Source organism: Talpa occidentalis, unplaced genomic scaffold (assembly GCF_014898055.3).
Source record: "Talpa occidentalis isolate TD23 unplaced genomic scaffold, MPIMG_talOcc4v2.1 talOcc4.11, whole genome shotgun sequence".
Taxonomy (NCBI): domain Eukaryota; kingdom Metazoa; phylum Chordata; class Mammalia; order Eulipotyphla; family Talpidae; genus Talpa; species Talpa occidentalis.
Genome location: NW_023601104.1, coordinates 75,638,480 through 75,658,289, shown reverse-complemented (window position 1 = coordinate 75,658,289; position 19,810 = coordinate 75,638,480). Strand labels below are relative to the sequence as shown.

Sequence of the window (19,810 nt, the reverse complement as noted above, 5' to 3'; positions counted from 1 at the left end):
CCCTTCCTGCCGCCTGATGCTCCCCTCAGCAGTGTACTTTGTCACTCTGCCTGTTCTGCTCTGGCTCTGGTGAATTCTCTCACCCTCCCGTGCTTCTGACTGTACCCAGTGCTTGTATAAATAAATAAATCTTTAAAAAAGTCATTAATAATAAAAAAATTAAATCTAAAATAACCAAAGATAGTGCTAAACTAGTGAGTCCAACACTTCTACCACACCAGACCTCATTGTCTTAAGCATACTTTGGTCTCCTTTACAATTTATATAGTTCTTCCCCATACCATATGCTGAAGAAGAGAGCATCTTATTAGTTATTTTAAATTTCATTTCAAAATCAGAGACTATTTTTCCTACATTTTGCAAATACAGGAATTTGAGGAGCTACATTCTAAGAATAGAAATTGTGATTCTCAGGCCCCATTCTTTCAACCTTGACAGTATAGTTTCTGGGTAAAAAGGCAAGGAAGACGTTTGGGAGTAAGGAATGTCAGGCAATAATTTTTATAAACTATCTCTCTCTCTTTTTTTTTTAAAGATTTATCTATTTATTTATACAAGCACTGAGTACAGTCAGAAGTGCGGGAGGGTAAGAAAATTCACCAGAGCCAGAGCAGGGAACAGAACAGGCAGACTGACGAAGAAATACACTGCTGAGGGGAGCAGCGGGCACGACAGAGAGGTCTGTGCGCCATGTGGGACCCTCGCCAGCGGCAGGGGATCAAACCGGTGCTGCAGAGGCTGCGGGCAGCTTGGCAGGCCAGTGCTCAACTGCTTCGCCGCCAGGGGAGGCCCATAAATTATCTCTTTAACTTCACAATACATTAGTATATACTAAGAGTCTGATAGTACTTATAGTCTACACTAATAGTCTATGTTCCTATTACAATAAACAGATTTTATGAATGCTGATTTATTTATAGCATTTTAAGATCTACAGCTGGAAAAGACCTCTTGACCATTAATTAGCCATAAATGACATGACATACTAATTGTCTTTTAACAGCCTGGTTATTTACATTCACATATACATTTCCTTTTAGTGGAAAACCATGTACCTACATACTGCAAAAATCACTTAAGATAGTTAAATACTGAAAATGGAAAAGTTCTCAGCATCTTAAAGAAATAAAAACAGGGCCTCCCTGGTGGCGCTGGTGGTTGAGGGCCGAACTGTGGAGCTGTCCGCAGCTTCTGCAGCGTGGGTTTGATCCAGGCCAGCCAGCGAGAATCTCACATGGCGCGGCAGACCCCTCCTGTCTCACCCGCTGCTCCCCTCAGCAGTGTATTTCATCAGTCTGCCTGTTCTGTTCCCCGCTCTGTCTCTGGTGAATCCTTTCACCCTCCCGCGCATCTGGCCTGTGCCCGGGTTCTTGTATAAATAAATAAATCTTTAAAAAAAAAAAAGAAATAAAAACAACAGTTTCTTAACTTGAATTACAATTCTTGATGTTACTTCAGTAAGCTTTAAAATATTCAAATCAATGAAACCCCACAAATGTCAGTGCTAATAACCTCAACTGATTTCCAATACAGTTATAAGAAAATAGTTTATTTCAGAGGAAAGATAGCAGGGTCAGAGTACTGGGCAGGCAGGTAGCCCAAGTATGCTTCACAGCCAAGGGCCACAGCAATCTACTGCTACTCATCTCCAGCCAACTGTTGCCTTGAGGGAATACAGACAAAAAAATAATAAAATTAAACATTCTGCTAATACAACAAGGCAAATCTGTGGACTAGATTTGGTACATGTAGATTCACAACAACTAAGAGTAGCTAAAACCTATTCTGAGTCAGGAAAAAAACTAGATTTAAAAACAGCTCTTGGGCCTTCCTGGTGGCGCAAGGGGTTAAGACACAACCTATGAAGCTGTCCGCAGCCACTGCACAGTGAGTTCGATCCCCGGCCAGGGAGCTACCCACATGGCGCAGCAGACCTCTCCTGACTTGCCTGCTGTTCCCCTCAGCAGTGTACTCCGGTCGATCTGCCTTTTCTGTTCCCTACTCTGTCTCTGGTGAATCCCCTCAGCCCCCACACCTCTGGCCTGTACCCCAGCTCTTGTATGCATAAATAAATCTTTAAAAAAAAAAAAAAAAAAAAAAGCTCTAGCTCTAACATACTTCAGTTGTGTGAGTTACAAACTACTGAGTCTAAGTTTTCTCACCTGCACCCGAGTTTTAAAAATGAAGTCAGACAATGGGTATACTGAAGAAATTCAGCTTGGTGTTATCATTAAAGAAGGAGGGATACAGATTTTTAAAAAGGAAATGGAAGAAGAGCAATAATCCAGGCCTCCTTCCATCTGGTTGTAGGCTTTACTATTTCTCAAACTCAGAATGCCTAGTCCCACCTTCTTTCCACCACACAGGATATTTTCTTTACCAACAATGCCTCCTCTTCCCTCAGGTTTCAAAGTCTACCTCACACGTCATCTAAATCCATTTCTCCTCTCCCCTCTACTTTGAAAGCACATATTTATTTTACAGCTGAATCCCAGGTAATACTCAGAATCCTGTCCCCTCTGCATGTGGCTTTGCACCCTAAATCTTTGAGCCCTGTAGGTGATGTGAAACCTTTATGACAATTTAAAGAATCTATCTGCATTTTTACTGAACAATGCTTTCATCTATCTTTCGTTCCTGTTTGTTCAAGTAATGACAACAAAATTAGCCAAAATGTCCATCAAAACATATTTTAAGAAATGTACTTCTAAGCAGAGATTTGAAAACAACTTGAAATATCTACTCCAATGTTCTCTTTCTTTAAAAGGAAATATATGTTAAGAACTACGTAGGTTCTACGTATTTTTTCTTACCATCATTCTAATACGGGTATTCCCAAAAACTCCTTTCCCCCAAAAGACTGTACTTGATTTTCTCAAAAAGAGAATTACATTGATTTCAACTAATGTTGTCAAATAATGTCCTCCATTTATATTTCTTGATAGCAGCCTGGAATTTTGATTCCTTTTGATTTCTGGAAATCAAAAGAATGTTATGGTATCTCTTTCCAGGAAAATGCACAAAGCTCCAAATTTTTTATTGCAACTTCAGGGGATTCAGAGTACCACCGGGATCTTGTGGATCCACGCACTTCAAGTTAAGAACTGTATGTTGAATGCGAGGTTTGTTTCTATTATGAAATGGTATGCTTCTTTTTAAGATCGTTTCCCTTAATAAGGTCTTAACCTTTAGCTCTGAGATTCACTAGGGAAGCAGCTTCCCTTTACAACTGTCACTACTTCCCAACAGCCATCCCGACAGCTAACAGAAAATCAAGAATTTCTTACCTCCGAAAAGTTAACAGCCAAGGGAATGATTCCAGCCACGTAACATCCCACCAACATAGCCAGAGACAGCAGACTAATGGAGATGAAATCATCCATCATGCCCTCCTTTATTCACCCACCACTACCAGGTTAGATTTTCAGAGGCTTCAAAAGGTGCTTAGATTCCTAAACACGTGTCGTGGTTCCAAGAGAATTAGTGAGCTTTCCAGGTCTTGCGTCCTCCTCACCAGCAGATTTGTTCACGAGGCACCTTTCTCTTCAGCGTACCTGGAAACAGCCCCTTTTTGCTGATATAGGCACCAGCCCAAACTCTCAGCAATCCTGAATCCCAGCCCCTCGGTTTTCAGATGCCAGTCACTGAATTCCCGCGGTCTAACCGATCCGGCAAGCGTACAGGGAAAACATTCAAATGAGCGATTTCCTGGATCGTTGGAATGAGGGTGAGACAACGGACCCACGCCCCCCAAGACAAAGTCCCAAGTGGCAGCAAGAACGGGAGGAAAACCCAAGCGAATCTGTTCGTTTTCTCGGTACCCCTGTCTCTCTGGGGCAAACCCCTACCCAGTGACCCCCCCAGGGCTGGGACCAGCCCACCAAACTCTCTTCCGAGTCTAGAATGAGGAAAGGAGTCCTGCAGGCTTCCAACGATGGGCCTTCAGGGCTCAACAGCGAAGCTGATACAAAGCTGTCTCTGCCCTATACCCGGTGCTACCCATGCTACTCCACTCCGCTGGGCCTTGAGCCGGAGCCTCCGATACTACAGCTGCCATGGCCGCCAAGTGGCATCTCTTCATCACATCCACTTCCGGATTGCCTCCTCGCCCACTTCTTGAAAAGGGCACTTCCGGGTTACAACCGACCTATGGCCCGCGATTTTTATACTGCCGCCATTTTTGAGTCGGGTTAATGAAAGATAGCTTGAGTCCCTGTCTATATTGGCGGTCACTTTAGTCGCATATCCAATAACGAGAGTACGGAAGAAAGCGTCTTGAGAAAAGATGATTGCTTTTAAAGCTCCGAAATACTGCCTGTGTGGCTCATCGCCCATATCCAAGATGGCTGAAACAGATTCACGACCGCTCTAGCTGCCGGAAATGGCTGCGCCTCTATGGTCTAAAAGGCTTTTTCCCCGAGCGCTTCTGACGACTTCCGGCGGCTCCTCTCGCGGGGATTGGCTGTTGGCGGCGTTGCCTCTAAGCTCGTGTGCGGCAGCGGAGTCGGCAGAGGTTGCAGCGAGAGAGTTTGGCGCGATGGTGAGAAAGGCCTGAGCGGCGCCCCGATTTTCCAGCCCCCGGGTGACCCCAGCCCTGTACCTCTTCTGTCCACCCCATTCACCGCGAAGGTGCTGCTCCCCGGCTCTGGCTTGGGGGCCGACCATTCCGCTTCCCGCCGCGGAGCCGCCTGGCCTGGCGCTAGGCCCCGGAACCCGGGACCGCCCTCAGATCGCGCGCCCGCCCGCTGGCTCGGCGAGGCGTGCTTGGGGCCTGAGGATGCGCTTTCTCGCGATTGCTGCCTGGTAGAGGCAAGGGTGGGGTGATGCGCTGGCCTCCTAGGGGCTCTTGCCTTCTGTGGGAACAATGGCCGAGGGGGGTTTGAGAAACCGGTTCCCAGAAGCTGACAGATTGAATTTATTGCAGCCAGCTCCAGGAGAGGTCGTCTTTGCTTTGTAGTGTGGTTTCTCAACTGCTCCCTTTCGTTTTTCGTGCTTTCCTTTTTAGAAAATACATGAGGTTTCTCCTTTCTGAGGCTCGTGGATGCCTGGTTTAGCCTTTCTTTCAACTTTCATGCATGTCCTTAATTTCGTTTATATTCTCTTGGAATTGGGAGACCGAGAAGATGGGCCCCGCTCAGGCTCCAGGTCCCTTGCAGCCTGACGGGGTGTGGTGGTGGAGTGCGTGGGTTTCCCCTCTTCCCCTTCCCAGTCCACAAAAGGAAGATGCGTACATCTTCTCAGTAATTTCTCAGATTCTGAAGAATGCTTTTTGCTCCCACACGTAAGCTTGGGTGTTCTGGTTGCTGCAGTTCTTACTAAGTTATGCAGCTGCTGTTAACAAGGAACTTTTTCAGTTTATATTTTTCTGAGGTTGATGCCTTTCAATGCTTGATGTAACATAGGCTCCCAAAGAGGACCGGGAATGAGAGGGCTGGGGTTCCATTTCATTTTTTTTGTCCTAACTAGCAAGCCACTGTAGAGTTTTCTTCTCTTTTTATGTCACTATTTGGTATTGTGTTATAATGCTTATATTATTGTAAAATCTGAGAAAGTGACAGCAGTTAATGTTAACAACTCATTCTTATTTGACAGTGTTAGTGGTAATTCTGAGTCAGTCTTGGTAGAATTGAAAATTAGAATTTGTATTTGAGGTAAATAACGTTTCAAAAGTCTTAAATACTTTTGCTTTATTGGAGATACAAGCTTCTGTTTTGTTTTTAATTTGGAGGAGGTATTTAAAGCTAATGAGCAAATTGTACTATTCTGCAACAGTAGAGTGACTTGTTAGGGCTCATGTTTGTGAGACTTTAAAAAAGTTAATACAGACAGGTTAATCCTTTCTCACAGTGAGCATAAACTGCTTTGTAATCAGAGAGAGTAAGGAATTTTTAATTCTGGTTAACTTTTCCCCCCTCATTTGGGTGTCACAGTCTTATTTCCTTATTATGCAAATGTAAGTTCACATATATTCTACATATGTATTTGCATTTTACATTATATATTTTTGTACTTGTTATTCCCCTGAGAAATAAGATCATGAGGAAGGCAAGGACCAAATCTGCCCAGAAGAAGGGAAAAACTGATGAGAAAAATATATTTGGACTTTTAATTAAACGGTTCTGAAAATAGCTCCATTAAGAAGAAAGTGATCAAAACTGGTTTGGGAGGTATCATAGTCTTAAGCAACTTGTAACAGGAAAGCACTGCCACTTAAATATATTAATTTTGCCTACAGTTTCGTTATTTAGTCATTTTTAAATTCTTAGTTCTTAATCTTTGCTTTGGGAAATAAGTATTGAAACGAGTGAACTTTGTCACAGGTTCAAGACTAGATATAGGGCCTCCCCAGTGGCGCAGCGGGTTGAGCGAAGCTCTGTGAAGCTGTCCACAGCCTCTGCAGTGCGGTTTCCATTCCCCGCCGGCCAGGGAGATTCCCACATGGCGTGGCAGACCTCACCTTTGCACCCGCTGCTCCCTTCAGCAGTGTGTTTCAGTTGTCTGACTGTTCTGCTCCCCACTCTGTCTCTGGTGAATCCTCTCACCCTCCTGAGCCTCTGGCCTGTACCTCAGCTGTTGTATAAAAAAATAAATCTTTTTTTTTTAAAAAGACTAGATATAAAAAACAGTATACTGTTTAGCCTTTTCCACATCTTTACTCTCTTAAATGAGTCCCTTAATTTTCATTAAAGTTAGAAAAATGGCTGTTGTAAGTATGATTAGTGTGCAGGGCTATTCCTATTGTAGGAGTGCTAATTTGGTTTCCATAAAATCTTTTTTTCTCCCATATGACTCTTTGAAATGGCTTTTTGTTTTTGAGGAGATGGCTTAAAAAATTTCTGTGTAACAAATAATCTAATAGAATGCTTTGCTTGACTTACAACCGCTTATTTTTTTAAAACAAAAGTCTTGATTTTCAGGTCATTTTAAGTGAGAAGCCCCTCATTTCTGGCACTAAGTTGTATTTTTATCTCAAAACATCTCAAACTCAATCAGAATGACCCAGTTCTTGGTGGGTGATGAAGGAAATATGTAAATCCTTTGCTTTTTATTTTTTGTCCAAAGTACTGTTTTTTACTGCTCAATTTGAAATCTAGGCATTAGCTATTTCAGTTCTGATTTGTTAATAGCTAAAAATTTCTTCTTGCTACAAAATTTTGGCATCCTGTCATTAGAGAAATTTTTTTTACACCAAATACTAGTACAGCAAGGGAGAAGAATGTGAATAGTTTTTGCTTTGAGATTGGGTTTACAATGAGGTTGCATCATATATTTAACCAAGCATAATTTCAGTAGACAATTTTGATTGTCAGGACTTTGCAGATAGGGCTGGGGCTAAGGGTGGTTGGTGTAGGCCAAGGATGCTGCTAAACATGATACAGTGCCTAGTACAGGCGCCACAACAAGGAACCATCCGCCCAAAATGTAACAGTGTCACTAACAGAAACCTCGCACCCTGGTAGCAGGAGGTAAAAGACAGTGTACTGTTGACTGTTAGGCATATCCACATTTCTTGTAGTGTGATCATTTTGTGTGATTCTGTTGTTTAAAAATAACTGATTTCAGGGTCTCCCCTGGTGGCGCAGCAGTTGAGCGCTGGGCTGCTAAGCCTCTGCAGCACCGGTTTGTTCTAGGGGGCTGGTGAGGGTCCCACAAAAACAAAAAAAAAATCTGATTTCAGTAAATGTCCCCTTAAAGAGAGTCATGTACTGGGCAAATACTTTAAGGTTTCCTTGGATAATATAAACTATATGTATGTATTTTATATTGCCAGTTTATCTTATGCTTTCATGTTTGAGTCTCACCCCCCACATAAGATGTGGTTCCACTATGGTGCTAAGCAGAGAAAGAGCATAGATTGACTCAAGTGCTTGCAGTCATAGTGCTTCCCTTTTTCTCTCATTTCCTATCCCACCCCCCCATATCTGGATTTTTATTAGGCACTTTGTAGGGCTACAGATAGTGACCAGTGGAGATCGGAAACCTAAACAAGTTTGTGATTTAGTTGAGAAGAAATACAAGAAAGAAAAAACGGTGTTAGGGAGGTTATGCTGAGTACTTACTGACTTGCATGTACAATGGAAGTTTGAGAAAGCAGCCATTAAGGGCTAGGAGACAAAAGCCCTTCCAGAGGAGTTGTGAATCTAGCTTGAGGCCGCTCTCGGACAAAGGCATATTGTAGCACCCTCATAATGTTTTAGTAACCAACAATCAATTGTCATGAATAGGGATTTGGTGTCAAACTCTGAATTTCTCAAACATCAGTTAGAAACTTTTATTGACATCACTTTTTTCCCCTGCAGTCTCACACCATTTTGCTGGTACAGCCTACTAAGAGGCCAGAAGGCAGAACTTATGCTGACTATGAATCTGTGAATGAGTGCATGGAAGGTGAGTAAACATAAATCAGGAGGCAGAAATCTTTGAGTTTTTTTTCTGACATTGACTATCATAATGTTTCAGTTAGGAATTGATTTTATGGTTTTTTACATATTTTATCACTTCATAATATGAGTAAGGAACGTATATGTTTAAGACCGTATTTATTGAATATTTGAAACAATTATATACACTTTCTTTTCCTATTACAAATACTACTTTTTGAAAATCCAGCTTTTGTATATAATGAGTGACTTTCCAAAGACTCATTGTAAATATTCTCTCATGTACTATTACTTAAGTAATATTTGTGTATTTTATGTAAATCTTTATAGGGTATTTCATTCTGGTTAATAATCTGCTTATTTAAACTAACATTAAAAGCTGTTGAGGTTTGAGTACAGTCCAGAATGTTAGAAAATAAAAATTAGAAAGATTTGGCAAATGAAGCCAAATAAGTATGTTTTATTATGCATTTGATAAGCTGAAGGGAACTATTAACCCTTTTTACTCATTACACTTTTAGATGTGAGCACATAGATTGGATTGTCATAAATAGTATTCATCCTTTTCTACCCAATTTGTCTGTTCTTCATTTCCTTTTTTTTTTTTAAGATTTATTTTATGCATATAACAACTGGGGTATAGGCTAGAGGGGTGGGGAGTGAGAGGATTCACCACAGACAGAGTGGGGAACAGAACAGCCAGATCGACTGGAGTACACTGCTGAGGGGAGCAAGCAGGCGAGTCAGGAGAGGTCTGCTACGCCATGTGGGTCAGCTCCCTGGCCGGGGATCGAACTCATGCTGTAGTGGCTTCAGGTAGCTTCATAGTGCTGCGTCTTAACCCCTGTGCCACCAGAGAGGCCCTGTCTTTCATTTCTTCGTAAGAAGATTGTGTAGTTGTTTTTGTTGCTTGACATATTCTTGAGCTTGTTGACTATCCAAAGCTAACTTGATTTGACTTAAAATCTGTCTACTTGGGCCTCCCCGGTGGCGCAGTGGTTGAGCGCTGGGTTGCAAAGCTGCCCGCAGCCTCTGCAGCGCCGGTTCGATCCCCGGCCGCTGGTGAGGGTTCCACATGGCGTGCAGACCTCTCCTGCCGCCCGCTGCTCCCCTCAGAAGTGTATCGTCAGTCTACCTGTTCTGTTTCCCGCTCTGGTGAATTCTCTCACCCTCCCACGCTTCTGACTGTACCCAGTGCTTGTATAAATAAATAAATAAATTTAAAAGAAAATAAAATTTGTCTACTTAACGTTAACAATGGGTAGATATTGGGGGGGGGCGGGGTAAACCAACTTGTAATAATTAGACATAGCCTCAGGACACTGCCTCCATGTCTTCCTGGCTGCTGTCATATTCTGTCTTATTTTATTTTTACTGAAGTAACATTGGTTTACAACACTGTATGTTATTCAGAGGTCACACCACTTCAGTTGTGTGTTACCACACCCACCACCAAGACACCCATGGTCCTCCACTATAGCACATTGGGGCACCTCCACATTTTGCTCTACCTCCCCATCTTTGCTTTCATTTTTAAAAAGAAGGCTTTCTTGTTCCTTTCTCTTCAGGTCCCTTCCTCTCACTTGCCAGTAAGGGTGTCTTTGTGCACATACATAGATACTCTTTACTGACTTTAGGAAAGCCTAATTTTTTTTTTTAATACAATATTTCTAGGGCAGTTTCAGATTTACAGAAAAATTGAACAAATTACAGAGTTCCTATGTACTCTCTTTACCCACTGCCACACCATTTCCCCTCTAGTAATGCCCTGGTATGGTACATTTGTTACATTTGATGAATCGGTATTGATACATTGATGTTATTGTTAACTAAAGTTCATAGGTTACATTGGCGTTTTGTTCTTTGTGTGGTGTTGTTCTGTGGTTTATACCAAATGCATAATTTCATAATTTCATGTACCCACCATTACAGTGTCATACAGAATAGAATCACTGCTTTAAAAACCCACTTCGTACCATTTCACCCCATCCCTTGCCCCCTGCCAATCAGTGGTAATCTTACCTACAATTTTGCCTATTCCAGGCAAATAATGATTCACATAATTGGAATCATTGTTACATATAACCTTTCTCACTGATTTGTTTCACTTAGCAACATGCATTTCAGATTCTTCCTTGTCTTTGTGTAGTGTGGTAGGTTTTTTTTTTCCTTTTGTAGTTAACACGGGTCACTTATTTTCCATTTAAGAAGTTAAATGGAATTCTCACATAGTAAAAATTGCAAAATGATCACTTTAAAATTTTTCTTAAAATAGTATTTCTCTGTAAAGCAGAGTTTATCCCTCTATTTAATTAATAGACTTTTTTAAGTGTAGGTTAGAGTTACAGGAAAGTTGGTTTAAAATTACAGAGAATTCAGTCATAACCCTTTTTCCTTCCTTATACTCTCACAATTTCTTACTATTTACACCTTGTATTAATGTGGTATATTTGTTACAATTGCAGAACCAATATCGATACAGTATTATTAACTAAAGCCCATAGTTTATATTAGTATTCACTTTGCTTGAACATGTATTTACTGCCTTCCAAATCCCCTGTACTCTACCTTTTTTTCTCCTTCCCCCGGAGCCTCTGGTAATCACTGATCTTTTATTTTATTTTATTTTATTTTTTTTGAGATTTATTTTTATTTTGCTTATGCGTACAAGAACTGGGGTATAGGCCAGAGGTGTTGGGGGTGAGAAGATTCACCACAGACAGGGTGCGGAGCAGAACAGGCAGATCTACTGAAATACATTGTTAAGGGGAGCAGTGGGCAAGAGAAGAGAAGTCTGCTGCACTGTATGGGTTAGGTCCCTGGCTGGGGATTGAATTCATGCCACTGTGACTGGCAATAGTTTGATAGTGCTGAGACTTCAACCCTTTTCCCACCAGGAAGGCCTACCACTGATTTTTTTCATGTCACCATAGTTTTGCCTTTTCCAGAATATCATATAATTGGAATGGTATGGTATGCAGCTTTTTCAGATTGACTCTTTGATCTAGCAATTTGCCTTCAAGGTTCCTCCATGTGTTTTTGTAAACTGATTGCTCATTTCTTTTTATTACTGAATAATAGGCCATTGTATGGATGTACCACAGTTCAATTTTAACCATTCACCTATTGAAGGACATCTTGGTTGCTTCCAAGTTTTCGTAATTAAGACTAAAGCTGTATGTATGCACACTTATGCCCAGATTTTTGTATGGATCTGAGTTTTCAACTCCTTTGGGTAAATACCAAGGAATGCAATTGCTGAATCATATGGTAAGACGTAAACTTGTAGCTTTGTAAGAAACTGACAGACTTTTCAGAAGTGACTGTATCCTTTTGCAGTCTCACCATAATAAATGAAAGTTCCTATCACTCCAATTTTTTTCCTAAAGATTTATTTATGCGTAGAAAAACTGGGGTGTAGGCCAGAGGTACTGGGGTTGAGAGGATTCACCAGAGACAGAGTGGGGAGCAGAAAAGGCAGATCTTCTGAAATACACTGCTCAGGGGAGCAGTGGGAGAGAAAGGAGAGGTCTGCTGTGCCATGTGGGTTGCTCCCTGGCTGGGGATCAAACTCATACTGTAGAGGCTGCAGACAGCTTCATAGGTTGCGTCTCAATCCCTTGTGCCACCAGGGAGGCCCCAAAACCATCTTTTAGATATGACACCAGGTCATATACTTTAGGTCCCTTGTGTTTCTATATCATACTTAAGATTGTCTTGTCAATTTCTGCAAAACAGCTCTGATTTTGAGAGGGATTGCTTTGAGTCTATACATCTAAGAATCTGACTTTTTTTGATGCTATCATAAATGGAATTTTTTAATTTTCATGTTCAGATTGCTTATTGTTGAGGTATAGATATAGATTTTTGTACAATGACCTTATGTCCTGCAATCTTGTGTTTTTAGATCTATGGGTTTCCTGGGGTTTTCTATATGCAAGATCATATCACCTACACATAGAGATAGTTGCACTTATTTCTTTCCAGTTTGACCCTGGCTGTCAATAGAACTTCCAGTACTATCGTGGATAGAGGTAGTAAGAGCAAATAGTCTAGTATTCTTCCACATTTGACTAGGAAGCCATCTGACTTTAACCATTAACGGTGGCTGTGAGTCACTGCCTTTTTAAGATCAGCAGTGAACTAATTTTTCTGGGTTTTATTTCCTTTCCATTTTGACCTTTCTGATCAGTAACTCTTGAGTGATATTCTCTGATCACAGAGTGTATACCAGTGGCAATCAGAAATCCTAAGGTAGCTTTTGATAGCACTAGTTGAATATTAATTTTTATTAGGAAATTTATTAAGTCACTTTAGCAGCACATAAGGACGTGTGTGTACGGTATAGGACATGTTTCCCAGATAAAAATTTTTGCTGATTGTCCATCATAATAGTCGGGGGTTTTTTTGTTTTGTTTTTAAGATTTGTTATTTTGCATGTAAGTTCTGGGGTATAGGCCAGAGGTACAGAGGATGAGAGGATTCACCAGGACATAGTGGAGAGCAGAGCAGGCAGATCTGAAATACACTGCTAAGGGGAGCAGTGGGCGAAACAGGAGAGGTCTGCTGTGCCATGTGGGTCAGTTCCCTGGCCAGGGATCGAACTCGGGCCATCGTGGTGATAGCGGTGAGACTAACCCCTAGACACCAGGGAGGCCCCATAGTAGTCTTAAAAGTATTTTATAGTGGGGGGCCTCCCTGGTGGCGCAGGGGGTTAAGACGAACGAAGCCCATGAAGCTGTCCACAGCCACTAAAACACAAGTCAATCCCCGGCCAGGGAGGAGACCCACATGGCGAAGCAGACTTCTCCTGACTCACCCACTGCTCCCCTCAGCAGTATATTTCATCAGTCTGCCTGTTCATATTCCCCACTGTCTCTGGTGAATCCCCTCACTCCCCATACCTCTGGCTCCTTCCCCAGTTCTTGTATGCATAAATAAATAATCTTTTTTAAAAGTTTTTTTAAAATTATTTTATAGTGGGAATGAACTGGAAGTTTCCATTTTGTGGGAATGAGAAATGAATGTGTCACTGAATAAAAATTAAATGCTGTGTTCTTCTTCAGAGTGTTACATTAACGTGACTTTGGTCATTATCCTTTTGTTACATTTGATTATAAATTTATTACCTATGTTATTTTTTACTTTTTACTTATTTTTAATGAAGTGCCATTGTTTTACATCCTTGTTAATTTTTTGACAGTATAGGATATCTCCCCTCAGATGTGGTGGTCATGATAGTTACTTCATATGTATTATTTCACATGATCCTCATAGTTGCTCTATGAAGAGATAGTATTTTTCTCTCCATTTAACAGGTAGGATGGGGGGGTGGGGTGAAGTCATTAGTAAAGGGCAGAGCTGAAATTCAAGTCTAAATCCAGAGTCCAGGGGCTCAAGTACTATATTAAGATTATCTCTTTATCTTTGTTCCCTACTCCCACTACCATACACATTGTATCAGAGTTTGAAAGCATTTTTCATCCATTATTCCTAAGTGTGTTGTTTTTCTTTATTTACTCTGAGGTTTTAGGAATAGTTATTCATTGAAAACCTGGTAGGACCCACGGTGTCATCACTTACTGAACCATCATATATCAAAGTTTTATAAAGTTCTTAAAAATCCAGTGTTTTGAGTGCCATTTTATTGCTACAGCACAGAAAACTTAGCAACATTTTGGTGAATTATAATATTTGTCAATGGAATAATGAAAACAGAAGTGATCAACTTACTGCTCTTTTCCTACCCCAACTTTATAAAAATATATATGATGATGTCAGCATATAAAACTTCCCTCTCTAAAGTTTATGGATTTAAAAGATCTTGGTTTTCTTCCCTTTCTTAGGTGTTTGTAAAATGTATGAAGAACATCTGAAGAGAATGAATCCCAACAGTCCTTCTATCACATATGATATCAGTCAGTTGTTTGATTTTATTGATGATTTGGCAGACCTCAGCTGCCTTGTGTAAGTATTAGCCATGATCTCTTTAAGATGTGTTTTTCTGTTGTTTATCATTCCGCTTGAGATGATTTATAGTACTGGGAGCTCACTGTGTGCCTTCTACTGCATTTTAGCTACTATATAGCAATTAATATTTCACCTACATACATATAACTTATAAATTGGCAGCATAAAACTAAAGGCACAGGAAACTTAACTTTGCTCATTGGGGTAATTATAGTATGCAGAATACATGCTAAGAAGTTCAAAGTCCTGATTCTTTGTCCTTTAAACTGAAAAGTCTTCTCCTTAGTTTCTTTTCCCGTATAATTTTTGTCTTAAAACAATGGACTTTAGATTAAAACTAAGATTATTCTGTTTTCGTGACATTATTTTTAAAGTGTGAATGTATGTAGAACGGAAATGGTTTGATTTTAATCCCACCAAGTGTTAAACACGTGTATTTTAGTTTGTTGAAATGAAAATTTTTTTTTAGACCCTTGTATTTTCTATTCTCAGATTTGTCAATTTTGTAAAAATATTTGTTATAATAATTTGTACTTATCTATTTATCCCCATTATTGCCAGTGAGCAATAGTATTATAAACTTACTTAATCTCAACATATTTGGACTAGAGACTTAAGTCCAGCTGATTTTAAAGCGGAAAATGGAAACACCTTGTAATGAGATGATTTTCAGTCATTATATGCTTCAGTATTTATTATATGCTAGAGACCATGCTAGAAGTGAGTATGTTTTCAGTGGTGAAAGACATTGGACCTACTCTTGGGCACTTTAGGATCACCACTGGAGTCAGGCCTGGAGTTGCTAATTTCATCAAAAAGGTTCTTGTGAAAATAAACTTTCAAATTTTTTTTGTTTTCTGTACCTTTTAATTGAGTTTCACTTAAGGTTATTTTACTTGATTTACTCGGGGCATTCAGATAATCTTGTTGTGATCTTTAATGAAATGTGCTGATAAGAAAGTTTTTATTATTTCATCATGAACTCAGAAAACTCTTAAGAGGGCAACAGATCTGCAGCTATTAAGGTACATTGGATTTTAATGTCTCTAGTTGATCAGCTTAGAGTCCCACACACAGAGATATATATTCATTCAACAAATATTTGCCAAGTGTTGGTGTTTTACCGTACATGTTGCAGGCACTGGGGATTGAGCAGTGAGTAAAACAGGCTGAAAGGTAACCGGTATATCTGCAGAGGAGTAAGTGAGGGGGAGGATCAAAGGAGGTGAAATTAGAGGGGCAGGAATGGTGATATCCTAGGAACCAGTTCAAAAGTATTTCATATTATTGATAGGTCGAATAAATGAGAACTGAAGATTAACCTCTGGTTTTAGTTTTAGTCTTTGATGACATCGAAAACTAGATAGCAGGATGGGAGTAAAATCTTCATAGATTTCGGTGTGTTTAAGGTAAGAAGAGAAGAATTATAGTCAGCCGATGTAGACTTTTTTTTAACAATTTAAGTTGAAAGAGAGCAGAAAAGTGGGGTTACAGCTCAGTGGTGGAATAAAAAGATGCTTTTGTTGTTGTTAAGGTGAGAGAAATAATGAAAGTTTGCTGACTTAATGAAATGATCTAGCAGCGGGAGGTTTGATGCCTTTTAAATAAGATCTGAGACAGTTCATTTATAGTAAAGTAGGGAGGAAGACAGATGTAATGGAAGCTAGGGGAATCTATACCTTGATTGTAATCAGAAAACTAGGAAGTAAGGACACCACTTGAATTAAGAATGAAGGAGGAAAGAGGTAGGTGTAGGAAATTATGAAATGAGGTAAATAATCTAGAACAGTGAAGGGATTAGGGAAATGTGTGATTCATGATTCCTGATAATGAACTTAAAATGAAATTAGTCATTGTGATGGCTTTTTTCTAGTCATTCTTAACCTGGATGGTTACAGGTGAGTCTTTACAGAGGGAGAACTAAAAAAGATTTTGCGAAACATTGGGGGTGTATGTACAGGAGTTTTATGCACGGGACTGAATGACCATGAAATGTTAAGTGGAGGATGGAGGCACAGGTAAGATCAATTAATTCTAGGTCTCAATAGGGTCAAAGGATTGTAAAAATTGAGTTATGAAGTAGGGATAAAAGAATGAGATGCTTGAAATTAGGGGATTGAAGTTACTGGTGATGACAAGATTTAGGATCTGGCCAAGGAAGGACAGAAGATGAGATAATTGGAGGAGAGGAATTCAGGAAAGTAAGAGGCCCAGATGTGGGCAGAATCATCTGAATATGAAACCACCAATAAGGTTTATATTTACTTTCTAGAATTAAATCGCAGAATAGGTGTCTTTGTTTTTGTTCATTATTGTATCCCTAGTGCCTCAGTTTCTGGCACATAGTTGATATTGAATGAATATTGGTGATATAAATACATATCACCTAGATAATATGATTTAAGGCTGCTTTTTTAAATTACTGGTAATTTTCTTTTGTTTCTATTTAGAGCTATATTAATTGATAGGATAGTCTAAACAAAGTGAAGGAATCTCAGATGACATTTCATGATAAACTCTGTAGTGTCCTATAGTCTCAGAAATCAGTTATTTAGCTAATAAAATTATTAATATATATTTATCATAGGTATATCTGGGGAAGTTTTCACACTCAACTTAAACTGGATGTTTCGGTTGGAAGTTAAGATTTTAACATACAGAGGGACATTTTCATTCCTATTATAACAAGGTCAGGAAGACAAATTATTAGTGAAAACACTAATTTTAGTGCTTAGACCCACAGCTTTCTATTCTTGTATAGACCTGCATTCATTGACCACCAGTAGGCTGAACAGTCCATCTGTGCCAATAGCTAGGGATTTTATTAAAGTAACATTTAATTGTATCATTTTCAAGTACCAATTAACAATCACCAACCAACACACAGCTTTCTATAATGAAGGCTTATTATTCTTTCTTGAGTTGGAAAATAGCATGCAAGTCAATGATTTCCTCAGTGTTCACAAAGCAGAGTTATCTTGTTGGGGGAAATGGTCTGTCCCTCCCAAACATAGTTCTAAAAATTGTTCCTGAATTGCTTTAAGCATTGGTAACTTAATAGGTATTTATTATTATCATTTGTAATTATATGTAATTTTGCTGTAATTTTATCATTAAAAAAAGATACTTGCTAAAATGAGAACAATTGATAAATATTTGGATTTTTTTTTTTTTTTTAAGATTTATTTTTTTATGCAAGCACTGGGTACAGTGCGGGAGGGTGAGAGAATTCACCAGAGCCAGAGTGGGGAACAGAACAGGCAGAAGGACCGAAGTACACTGCTGAGGAGAGCAGCGGGTGGCAGGAGAGGTCTGCGTGCCATGGCGGCCGGGGATCGAACCGGCACGGCAGAGGCTGCTGGCAGCTTTGCAACCCAGCGTTCAACCGCTGCGTCACCGGGGAAGCTCTGGAGTTGTTTGTTTTTTGAGGCTATCCTTGTGGTCATTTTTTTTAAGGCAAATTGTATCTTCACTTCTTAGATATTGTGTACTATTTCCACCAGATGGGGCACATGGCTTTGAGACATTGTGAAATTTGTATAATCTCTGCTTACTCAGTCTCTTTTTAATGTCATAGCTTTAATATTTTACTCCAAATATTATCACTTAAACTACCTAGAGTTCAGTTTTAAGTCAGCTGGAATGTTTCTTTTTCCCATGTCCTTTAAAGATATCTTGAGTGATGGGACTATTGAGTGATACCTTGGACTCCAAAAAGCCTGGTGTTCCATTGGAGTTTCATTGCTAATGCTAGTCCTTGAGCTCCAGACCCTTTTATTCTCTTAAGAGCTGTTTTGGAGTTCCTTATGTGTTCTGATAATTTTGCAGTGGCCACTAGCAGTATTTATTTTTTAAAAAAGCAAATCTTAAAATAAAGGTTTAGAGATTTCTTATATCAGTGCTTTATAAGGAAGAATTTTTTGTGGCACTGAAATGTTTTTAAAGGTTAATTAAGAATAAATTTAGCAAATCTACAGTTCTTATTAGTGTTTGATTTTTGTTTTTCATCATCAAAGATACCCCAAAATAGTAGCTATCAGAGAAAGAACGGTTTCTGGTCATACTGTGTCGAGAGATAGATGTATAACACTGGGCATTTAGTGTAAGATCTCTAGGCCTTGGTTTGTCACTATAAGGTTGTATCAGGTAATCTAAAGTTCACATTGCTCAGAATTTAACACGTGTAATCAGCTTTTTTTGACATTTCATTAAGTTATGTATTAACATGTATATCTTCACCATTATTTGGGTAGCTATAATTTGGGCTTTTAAAAACATGTCAATAATTGACTATTGTAACCTTGCCTCTTATCGTTCTGTTTCTTAGTTACCGAGCTGATACTCAGACATACCAGCCTTATAACAAAGACTGGATTAAAGAGAAGATCTACGTGCTTCTTCGTCGGCAGGCCCAACAGGCTGGGAAATAGTTGCGCTGGAAGCATTTGGGGTATGGGGGTGGGCTTGGAACACAGGTGTGTACAGCGTGCTGTAGTGGAAGTTTTGTATTATAGTAATCCTGTTTCCATTTTGGTACATTCTAGCCAGGATTGAATGTATTAGATGAAATGCGAGGATCTTGTTCAATCTGAAACCCCCATTGCCTGCCTCCTTCCCACCCCCTTTTTTTACTTAAACATTTTTATGATGTTTTAGATGGAGGTTGTTCTTTGTCAGTTAATGTTGGTTGCAGTCCTTCAAACTGTTCATATCCGCTTATTAATATTCACTGTACTAACCATTGGGGGGAGGTGATCGGGGGGTGACACTTCAGTTATGTCCTCAAGATAAAGTCTTAGTGAAAAACAAATAAATGTTCTTTAGTTATATTTTTCCTGAGTGATTTTTTTGTGTGTGTGTGTCCTGAACATTGAATTTTCTTGCAAAGCATCAGCTGTTTCAAAACCAGTGGGCTTCTACACAAAGAATTTGAAGAGAGCTCTTATATGTGCTAGGTATACTTTGCTGTGATTTATGTGAAGCTAACAAGCTTTTTAACCTCATTTCTTCAGCTTTACCAGAGAATCTCAACTATAGCTCCAAGGTTTGTATTTCCTGTTGATGAACACATTATGAAAGACTTTGATAACATAGCTTGTCTGCAACAGCAGCAGCCCCGTTAGTTTCTTAGCTGTGGTCTTCTCCTCTCTCTCTGGGAGGTTCTTGTGCCCTTCACATAGCCTTCCATGTTTGATTACTGGTTATCATCCCTGTGTGGAAGCTATAAGGGTAAGGGAAAGGCCACAGATAAGTAATGAGTAGTCTTGCTTTAAATGTTTTTGTGGTTTTTTTTTTAAGATTTGTTTATTTATTTATACAAGCACTGGGTACAGTCAGAAGCGCGGGAGGGTGAGAGAATTCACCAGAGCCAGAGCGGGGAGCAGAGCAGGCAGAAGGACCGAAGTACACTGCTGAGGGGAGCAGCGGGCGGCAGGAGAGGTCTGTGTGCCATGCGGGAC

At 39.8% G+C, this 19,810-nt stretch overlaps 2 protein-coding genes across 2 annotated transcripts in view; one reads left to right on the top strand and one right to left on the bottom strand.

Moving 5' to 3' along the window:
- Positions 1-4,527, bottom strand: part of SLC39A9 (solute carrier family 39 member 9) — a 39,870-nt gene extending 35,343 nt beyond the window's left edge. The window contains exon 1 of the mRNA XM_037503569.2: positions 3,288-4,527. Coding sequence (XP_037359466.1) covers positions 3,288-3,386 — 99 coding nt within the window. The 5' untranslated portion in view covers positions 3,387-4,527. The remainder of the gene's footprint in view (positions 1-3,287) is intronic.
- ERH (ERH mRNA splicing and mitosis factor) lies at positions 4,435-19,180 on the top strand. Its single transcript, XM_037503570.2, has 4 exons — positions 4,435-4,540; positions 8,301-8,388; positions 14,228-14,348; positions 18,679-19,180. The coding sequence occupies exons 1-4, from the start codon at positions 4,538-4,540 to the stop codon at positions 18,779-18,781; spliced, it is 315 nt and encodes a 104-aa protein (XP_037359467.1). The 5' UTR covers positions 4,435-4,537; the 3' UTR covers positions 18,782-19,180.
- Positions 19,181-19,810: the final 630 nt, after the last annotated feature.